This window comes from Spermophilus citellus, assembly GCF_964194105.1.
Source record: "Spermophilus citellus genome assembly, chromosome: 1".
NCBI classification, from domain to species: domain Eukaryota; kingdom Metazoa; phylum Chordata; class Mammalia; order Rodentia; family Sciuridae; genus Spermophilus; species Spermophilus citellus.
The window spans coordinates 168,819,008-168,829,363 of NC_138182.1; the positions used below are offsets into that span (position 1 = coordinate 168,819,008).

Here is a 10,356-nt window from a genome sequence, read left to right on the forward strand (position 1 = left end):
CTCATTTGGTGTAGTTTCAGATGCAAGAGTCCAAGCAGCTCCTGGAGAGTATGTAATCTGTCAACAAGAAATAGCATGCCATTTTAAAATAATTCTACTTAATTTATAATAAGTGTTCTTCTGATGTCCGGTGTGGATTCCACCCAGATTTATTTGGAAATCTTGCAATACCATGATTTCAAGGCTAGGATAAGGGAATGGTCACTACTTATAGGAGCTAAGAGGTCTTGTGTTGATGTCTGCTCAGTTGCCATGGCTCCTACAGGTTTGGTGACTCCTGTGCAGGAGTGGGATAGTTTGCCATTCGGTTTGTGTGAACAATGCAGCAATCTCCTCTTGGAATTTTTGCCATCTCTCTCTCTCTCTCTCTCTCCACACTTCAGGGCCCCTCTCGTCCACAGGCCATAGAGATCTTCATTTCTGATTTAATCAGTATGTTGACAGTTCTAGTAGAGTAAGAAAGAAGTGAATGCATAATCCCCCCAAATCCTACTTCTGTTATATTTTGCCTCTTTTCTATGAAGTTTAAGATTTTAGAAATAAAAGTCAAATTTTATCAGCAAATTATTGTTGCTTTCAGCCCTGCTGTACTCCAGCTCTGAGCGATGAACACAGAGCCAGCTACCTGCTACCTGCTTGAGGGCAGAAAGGAAAGGGTGAAATAAAAGGAGAAAAAGAAAAAAAAATGAAACAGAAACATGTTAACATCTAAAAATATTCTGCCACATTTGAAAGATGAGAGAGTTGAATTCATTAGAGAGGTTCCATTGGGAAAAGGAATTGTTCTTTTAATCGGGGTTTCTGCAGTTGAAGAGGCTGTGTTGGGCTGAGGGCCACAGAATGCTCTGATGTCATCACTGAGGTAAGAGAATCCTCCTGTGGGCCTGGTGACCTTTGAACCTTAACAGCCCTGCAGTATAGTGAGCACTGGGCAGGGCTGCTGGTTCGATCAGTGGTTTGAGTTCTCCAGTCATAGAGAAGACTTGACGATTTTTATTTGTATTGAATAATTTCAACGGATTTCCTGAGAGTCAAGAAGGGCCGACCTGTAGGGAAAAGGGGGAACTGGACACTAAGAATCTTCTAAGGGATTCTCCTAGCTGATATTATGAAACGGCGACAAAAGAGGAAACATTTAGAAAAGGAAGAGTCCCAGGAAACTGATGAGAAGGGAAGAGGTACGTGCTGGGAAGCTTCTCTGGGGTACAGGGGAGGCCTGCCAGCCTTAGGCTTCCCTAAGAATGAGGGATTGAGGTGAACAGGTGCCTATGAAGTAAAGGGGAGACCTGTTATCAGCTGATGCTGCTGGATCCATCTCAAGGGTCCCAAGGGTGTGAAAAGGCACAGAAAGTCCAGATGCCCCAGGCAGATAGAAAGTCAGCCCTTCTGGTCTGTGAACTTCTCTCCTGGGGGCTGGCACCTGGAGCTATGGACTCCAGGCACATTGGGTGTATGTGTGTGTGCCAGGGGCTTCCAGCTACACAACTCAGATGCAGTTTTTCTGAGTTCTTTCATATTCTCTTTATTTATTTTTCCTTTTGGGTCACTTGGGAGTTGTGAAGTGTGGGGGACAGCGAGAGAAATCTGTGAGTTACACTGTCCCTTTTAGGAAAGAAGAAAGATTAGTGGCTGAATTAAAGGTCTTGTTGAAAATTATCTTGGGAAATGACATGTTTGTTAGAAAAGTAGATTAAGACTTTGTCTAAGAATGGTGACATACAGAAAGCATGGAGATTTTACTCCTTTGGCAGGAAGAATATGCCATTGTGGAGTTTGTGGATGCACAGGTTGGATGCTTCCCAGAGGAAGGGAAGGGGCAGGAAAATGCCTTAAGGGGACTCAGACCTTAATGGATGGGGCAAGACACCTCAGGATCCTGGGGGAAACAAAGAACACAAAGAGCTGCCAAGTTATTTGCTTTCTAGGTTGTGTGATGTGCTAAATGTAAACAAATACGTTGCCTTGATGTGGGGCGGGGTGGTAGTCATGTGTAGCAGGTGGGACAAAGTGGATCCTATCCCAGAAATCCATCTGGAGGGATTTGCCCAAGTCAGAGCCCAGCAGCTTCTATGAGGTCCAGGCTCCTCTGGTATAGGAATCTGCCTCCCCTTGGAATGGGGGCCTGGAGTGGAGGCATATTTCCAGGGGCCTGTGACAGGAAGGGGAAGGCCAAGGTTTCTTCTACCCCATCTACCTTTACATTGTAGAATATTTTCTCTCCTTACAAGTGTATTAGGAGAGGGAATAGTGGGGATAATGGGGATAGAGTGGTCACTGGGAAGTTTGCAGGGTTTATGGTAATAAATGAACATTAACATGCCTAGACCTGGGTGATGCTCAAAACATGTGACAGTACATACAGAGTTCTCATTTAGGATCTCCCATGAGATAGTCTCATGCCCATATGCACCCTGATACAGGAAAAATGTTACACATTTCCACACACATCTGCTTGATTAAACCACACACAGCACATATATAAGCATACTACTCCATTATTACATGTTCACACAACCCAGGGGTATAACACTGCTCTCTTTCTACACTAAACTCTGGAGAGAGAGAATGTATGTGTGTGTGTGTGTGCGCACCTTCATATGCACAAGTACACATATCTCTTCAATTCTCAGACAAAGATAACTACATTACAACTACCTCTAAATATTTCTATAAGAACCAGTCTCAGGTCATTCCACATCTGTAACACAACCTGTAGCCACACCAGGCCTACTTTGTTAAAACCAAAATTAAACAGATTCACTGACACACCTTTATTAGAGTTGCCAAAAAATAGAATGTCTAGTTAAACTTGAATTTCAGATAAAACTCCAATGACTTTTTAGTATGAGAAAGTCCCTAATATTCAATATGACCAATTTATACTAAAGAAAACTGTGATTCATCTTAAATTTAAATTTAACTGGGTATCAGGTATTTTTGTTTGACAGATCTGGTGGTCCTTACATTCTCACCATGATCTGTCCTCTTATATACTTATATGTATTTCTGTTTAGTGCCTGCCTTTCCAATTGAAATAGAAGTGCCAATTAGAAGAGGGACTCTGTCTTGTTCAGTATTCCCAAGCCTAGAATAGTGGAATAATGCCTGATACATAGTAGCTATTTACTAAATATTGTTCACTGAATAAATGAATAAATGTACATCACAAATAAGCCTCACTATATTGTCAGGAAATGTTAGGTATCACATTATTCCTGAATTGTGAACACAGCATGTATACAAACTCCACACTGGCCCCACCTAAAGCACATCATTCTTATACTTTACACATATTCACAGTAAATCACACAGGCATTCATTCCTAATAAGATATTAATAAAATAACTGTTGAGTAATTCAATACTGGAATATCCACAAGGAACCGTACTCTAAACTGTGTGTATTTACCACATCTGACATGTCAGACACTCGTAAATATTTGTTGGATAGGTGACTGATGTACAAATATGTCCAACCCCCCAAATCACTGTGACTTTCATACTTTTCTCAGGAATGTCAAAATCACAAGAGGATGCCCCTCATCTTGAATCCACTGGAGTGGCCAAGATGTGCAGCCTAGGAGGAGGGGAGGTCTCCTCTGCCTCAGAATACTTCTCCTGTGTTTCTTCTCCATACAAGCTCTTCCATGGTAGTAGAGGTACAGGGATGCTTGAGTGTGAGACTTGGGTGTATGAGACACTTTGGGTGCGGGCTCCTTAGATGTGAGAGTTTGGATGAAGGAGTCCTTGATTGTGAGACTGTTTGGATATGGAGACTTGTAGGTGTGAGGCTCCTTGAATGTGGGGCTCCCTGGGTATCAGACTTTGAGTACAGTGCAGGAAGCATAGAATTTAAAGCATGAGGCTGAGAAGCAGCCCAGGGCAGTTGGAGGTGGTCCGGACTCTGTGAAGAGGCCCAGGTAGAATTCAGAACTGTTAGGAGAGCTCACCGTGGGAGATCTTGAACCCTGGCATGATCATGGTGGGAAGTCAGAGAACAATGGCCTGAAAGGTTTGGGTTTGGGGTGTCAGGCTAAGGGACCAGATTAGGGACCTTAAGAGAAACTATGTGGGATTTGTGGCTTCTAGAGGACAGCGTTCCCCAGAATAGCTCAGTAGGACCACACAGCTCAGGCCTGTATACCTCACACATATAACCATACTCTGCATGGATACATACATCCTTAGCACATGCACAAATCCAAAATGCATGACCTACAAGGCCATTTTCCTATATCACAGCCCACATTCCACAAACAACACAGCAGCAAAGTCACAAAATACCATCTTCCCAGTATGCAAACCCCACCTCTATTCCACACATGCCATAATCCTCACTATCTCACTCAACACTCGTGTGTAGACATTCCCCAATATCTTTATACACACAAATGACACCACCCACATCCCCCCAGAATACGAACAATGGATAGCAGACCTATCACACACCTGGATCATACCATGGACCCTCTCTCCTCTACCATGCATATTCACAGTTTTGCATTCTCGGTTTCCAGCAGGCTCTGTGCATGTTCTTATGTTTCTAATTTCCTTTCCCAGGAACCCGGAAATTACAAGACAGTCCCAAGCCTAGATCACCCCTAACCCAGTTTCAAAAACGAGGGGAGACTCTTCCCCACTCCCAGAATAACTCCTTCTCCACCCATTCATCTTATAAGACCTGTGTGTCCTCTCTGTGTATGAACAAAGAGGAAAAGGGCATGAAAATATACTACATGCAGGTAAAAATGAAAAAAGGTGTAGCTGTCTCCTGGGAGACAGAGGAAACCTCAGAGTGCCTAGAAAAGCAGCCAAGGATGGAAGAAGTAAGCCTTCCTGAGAAAGTGCGAGTAGGTACTCCCCCCTCTGATGTATCCACCAGAAACCTCCTGTCTGACAGCGAGCCCAACGGGGAGGAGAAAGAACATGAGGAAAGGGCAGAGGCAGATAGCCCGCCAGGATCACCTGCAGTGGAGGAGAGACCCAGGGCCAAGACACCTGACTGGCTGGTGACCATGGAGAATGGTTTCAGATGCATGGCCTGCTGCCGGGTCTTTTCCACCATGGATATCCTCCAGGAGCATGTGAAGCATGGGATCAGGGAGGGCTTCAGCTGCCACGTCTTCCATCTCACCATGACTCAGCTGATAAGCAATGTAGAACCAGAGAGCGCCCAAGAAGAGGATGAGGAGGAGGAGGAAGAGGAGGAGGAGGAGGAACAAGAGAAGCCAGAAGACAAGGAGAATAAGGAGGACCAGCCCACAAGGGAAGACCCTGGCCTGAAGAGACCCTGGAGCCAATGTCCAGGCTGTGTGTTTCATTCTCCAAAGGATAGGAAGTGAGCAGGGGCTGGGTCTGCTAAGGGAGCTGTGCTTTCTCTGTCTCTCCAGTTCAACCCCACGAGGGAGAGGTGGGGGTGGAGGTTCATCCAGCTTGGGGAATAATGGAAGGGGGCATAACTGGGCCCCCTGCTTCCTGCCCAGACATCTCACCGGCCTATAAGTTGGGATTTGTCTTGAGCTTTCCAGTTCCCGCAGGAAATTCAGAGGATTTCTAAGGGCTAGCCGAGCTCCTTCCCTCATTAACTAAGTGTCTTCCTCTATTTTGATTTCCACATAGCAACTGAGATTCATGAGCCAGAAGATCTTTGAAGATGGTTCAGCCTTCTCTTGGGAGAGGTAAGGCCTGAGGCTTGCACAGTTTTCCAAGCCTACCTTAGGAAGACTCGCAGGGAGAGAAAGAAGGGGCTGCAGGGATGCGCTGGGCTCTGTCATGGCTCTGCAGATCCATCAGCTTGTGGTACACTCAGTGCTTCTCGGGGGATTTGACCTCCTTTTGGTTAAATGAGAAGTTGGAGAGTTCTGACTGGGAAGTTTCCCACTATATCCATGACTGTCCTCAACTTTAAGAAGAAATACTAGAGTCCCTCTAGGCAGGTAGAGCTCAGCATGATCTCAAGGGCCAAGTCTGGTTTGGAGAGAGGACCAGTGCTCAGCAGGATCAAAGGTATGGGGTCTGTGAGTCTTTGGTCTGAGCTTTGATTTCACTCTGGCCCATGAACATGGCCCTGTGACGGAAAGGGAAACGTGGAAAGGGAACAATGTAGAAGTGATTTTCCCCCAACCCGGAAAAGTTCTAGAACCTTTATTTTGCTGTAATTTAATTGAACTGAACTGAACTGGTGTGGATGGTCCCAGGCTTTGAGATTAAAGTGAAAGGTTATTGATGGGCAGAGCTCATGTCACTTCTTGTCCCTTCCTGCTCTGCCTCATTTATTTTCTCACTCCCAGGGAGAAGAGATAATAGCAGATAGAATGCCAATAGAATAAAAGAGGATGAAGGGACCACACCGCTCAGTCTAACATATAAACATCATATACAATAAAGATTGTTTTCAAAACCTTGCCTGTCTGCATTATTTAATTAACAAATTTATCTACCTATCTATCCTTTTGTCTCTAGTGTGGTTTGTGAGTGACATTTCACATCAGTACTAGTGATATCTACCAGCATTTTCCAGAGACAGCACTAATTACCTGGGATTTATTAGGCTTCTCTGACCATTTTTCCAAGACTGGCTGCTACATTTAATATGGGATCATGACAAACTCCACTGAGCTCAGATAAAGTCACTAGGAAATACTGGGCACAATGGAAATGGCTGAGTGAGGCTGAAGGCATTGAGCAGAGGCCTGGAGAGGGTTCTGCATGTCCCTGAAGGTTTTCTCAGAAGATGGGCTTTTGGTTTTTGCCTTTACTGGGATACACCAGGACAGAGGAAATTTTCTGTCTTGGAGCTGTTCATGGAGCAGGTTCCTCCTGGGACGATGAGACTCCTTTATAGCACTTGCAAAGAGGCCAGATTTGGGGGAAGAAATTGCTACATTAGGAGTTTAAGCCAATCAGTTCTGATATTTCCAATTCTGAGGTCAATATTTCAGATTTTAAATGCAGTCTTATCTGGATTCCCAAGGTTTGATCTCATCATCTCCGAACCTTATCCTCACATCACTGCTAACCACCCACTAGAAAAACAAGTGTCTGAGGCACTGAAGACTGATTTTGACGCATGAGGTTGTGCGTCGTCTTTCCAAAGTGAGGGTGTAGTAACATCTCCCTCATCTGAATGGAGGCAAAGCCACGCCTTAGAGGACTGGCAGAGTTAGAAGGAAATAATTTGAAATTCAGAGATTTTGTCAGTTTAAATTGAATAATAGGCAACTCCAAAATCCCACAGGTTCTTTGAGAGCCTATAAGGGATCTTCTACGGGGCTTTATTTAATCAATAAAGTATGTTATTATTTCAATAAGAATAATCTTGTTTCCTAACCACTTCCATGCTCTCATCCTCTGCATCTGGGATATAATATCCGCATCCCCCGAGCCTACTTTGTCATTTCAAAGAATTCAGATTTTGAGAATTAACTCACCCTCGATTACCCACACCACCCTGTGGGGAATTCTCTAACAGCCGCTGCACACTCTAATTTTCATTCTTTTTCCATTTCACCTGCTGTTGAACCCACCAAGATTGGAAATGCTATCTCATTCCTCTTTTCCTTGGTCTATATCAATTTCTCTCCTTTCCTCGGAATGTACTCCATCTTCCAATGACTGCTTCAAACACCTAGGATTTACTTCCCATAAATTGTCAGGATATTGGTTATAAACATGAAACTGTCAATTGCTGCTCTTGCTGTGGTGGACATTGGCCTGCAAGCACAGAGGTGGACAATACAAGAGCCAATGGGTTAGGAGTCCAAGTATTTCAGGAAGCAGCTCTTGATGTGCTATCATATTCTAATAAGAACTGCATTGACAAGCCCATGTCCCCTACTGTGAGGTAGGGACCTGTGACTTGCATTCTCTTCTGACCAAGACAAGTGCTCACATTAATCACACCAGACCCTGTCTATGGCATCATGGGTAGAACAAATTCTGAATTGAGTCTCTGAATCCCTGCTCAGAGTAAGTTTAAAGCCATACCTGAGCTCATATTTTAAGCTATTGGTAGGATTGCAGGTAGAGTCAAGATAATTAAACTTCCCTCCCTGCAATCTGCTTAATTAACTGTGGCAAATGAAAATAGGTAGGGATGTCTTACCAAAAGGGAATGGCTATCACCCATGACACACAGGCTACCTGGGAGTAAAACCAAGTGGGACTGTCTTGACAAACACTTTTAGGGGCAGGAGTCATCTGTCCCTAGAGATCCCACTGAGGATCTCCTTGTTTCTGTGTGCGCAGTCTTTGAACTTTCAGAGAGGCTCCCTTCTTTGCATGTCTTATGTGGGGCATGGATTGTTAGGTGGGAACACCAGTACCTACTCTCTCCTGGGCTGGGTGTTTGCCTGAGGTGCTGGCAGGGGAAAGAACCTGTATTCTCTCTGTTCTGTCTTCTCTTTCCTTCCTCTGTAAGTCCTTTCTACGCTTTTTTTTTTTTTTTTTTTTTTGAGGCTGGTATCTTCTATTTCCTAATTTACCAAGTCATTCTAATTTACACTTCAAACACTGTCTGCTTCTTTCCCATGCATGTAGACACAGTTTCTCGTTTTATCAGAACATTTGATTGAAACTCTCAGGAGGTAAAAGTAATTGCATTTTATCTTCTAATTTCATCAAAAATAGGATTAAAATATTTAGATATCAGGGGAGGCTTCTGCCATAGCTCAGAGGGAAAGGTAGGAAAATGTGAGTGCGTTCTGTTCATCTCCAGCAAGGGACTGGTGATTTAGAGCATTTCCCTCTGAGCACCATCACTCTCTGGGTGCCACGTTCCCAGCTATCAACCCCAGCCAACATCTGTCCTAGGATTTATTTGTTATTTGAATGTTTTCATTATGAAATATTTCAAATGTGATGAAATTTTTTGATAATAAATACCTATGGAGACATCATGAAACTTTAGTATTTTGCCAATTTGCTTCAGATGACTGTAAAATAAAAAATAATTACAAATTTGAAATTCCTTGGGGTTTCATTGCCTTACATATGCTGAGTTGGAGTTTTTTTTTTTTTACTCCCATGTGTGTTTTATACTATTATGTATGTGTTTATAAGAATGTTTTGAGTAACAGTTTACATATAGCATTGTGTGTACTTCATATATTATTTTGCAATTTATTTCATCCTCAAAAAACATGTTTTTCACAGTGGCACACGCCTGTAATCCCAGCAGCTCTGGAAGCTGAAACAGGAGGATTGTGAATTCAAAGCCAGCCTCAGCAAAAGTGAAGTGCTAAGCAACTCAGTGAGAACCTGTTTCTAAATAAAATACAAAATAGGGCTGGGGATGTGGCTCTGTGGTCGAGTATCCCCGAGTTTAATCCCTGGTACAAAAACAAAACAAAAAAAAAACATGTTTTTAAGATTATCCATTTTGATACATATCTTTGTAGTTCATTAATTTTTACTTCTGTATTACAGTTCATTTTATCAGTATTGACAAATTGACAAATTTTCAATGTGTTTTGGTGGAAGTTTGATTGTGCTCAACTTTCCTCTATTATAAACAAGTGGACTCTAAATCTTTCTCTAGGACATATACCAGAAGTTCATTTTGTATCCACCTATGTAGATTTGTAAGTTTATCAGTTATTGTTACAGGTATATTTTTTCCTTCATTTAAATCTTTTTTCTTCTTTCTTTGTCCTTCAATAATCATTGAAGCATTTCTCCACAAATGTTCTATATAATTCTTTTTGTTGATTCAGTACAAGGTGTTTTTTCTTTATGTTCCTTTTGTGCATGAGATTCTATTACATTTAGAAATTAATTATTATTGATACATATTTGAGACCTTGATCCCATATGTACAAACCTTGCTGAAATCTTTTAGGTGTAAGAATTATACAGTAGCATACTGTACTTTTCTATGATCAGTCATATTAAATACAAATAAAAACCCCGAGGTTCTTTGCTTTGTACTTCTTTCTGCTTTTTAATTTTTCTTCCCTTTCTGAACATGATATGACCTTTGTTACAATAGTAAATACTAATGACCATAAAGAATATAATTTCTAAAAAATGATGAGTGTGGGATGACATCAAATTAAAAGGCTTCTGCAGAGCAAAGGAAGTAAGAACGTGAAGAGAAAGCCTACAGAATGGGAAAAAATCTCGGCCAGTTACTCCTCTGGCAGGAAATAAGGTCCAAAATATATAAAGAAATACAAAAAGAAAAACACCAAAAACCACCCACAAATAACCCAATCAATAAAAATGTCAAATGAATTAAACAGACATTTCTCAAAAGAAGAAATTTAAATGGCCCCAGTAATCAGGGGAATGCAAATTAAAAACTACATTGAGATTTCCTCTCACTCGCTAGACTGAAAAACGTCAAGTATATACACCA

General features: G+C 42.2%; 1 protein-coding gene across 1 annotated transcript; it reads left to right on the forward strand.

The window, feature by feature from the left end:
• Positions 1-1,108: 1,108 nt before the first annotated feature.
• On the forward strand, positions 1,109-5,341 carry FAM170A (family with sequence similarity 170 member A; the record flags this gene model as incomplete). The annotated part of the gene is made up of 3 exons (XM_081296551.1): positions 1,109-1,178; positions 3,512-3,652; positions 4,560-5,341. The coding sequence occupies 3 exons, from the start codon at positions 1,109-1,111 to the stop codon at positions 5,339-5,341; spliced, it is 993 nt and encodes a 330-aa protein (XP_081152677.1).
• Positions 5,342-10,356: the final 5,015 nt, after the last annotated feature.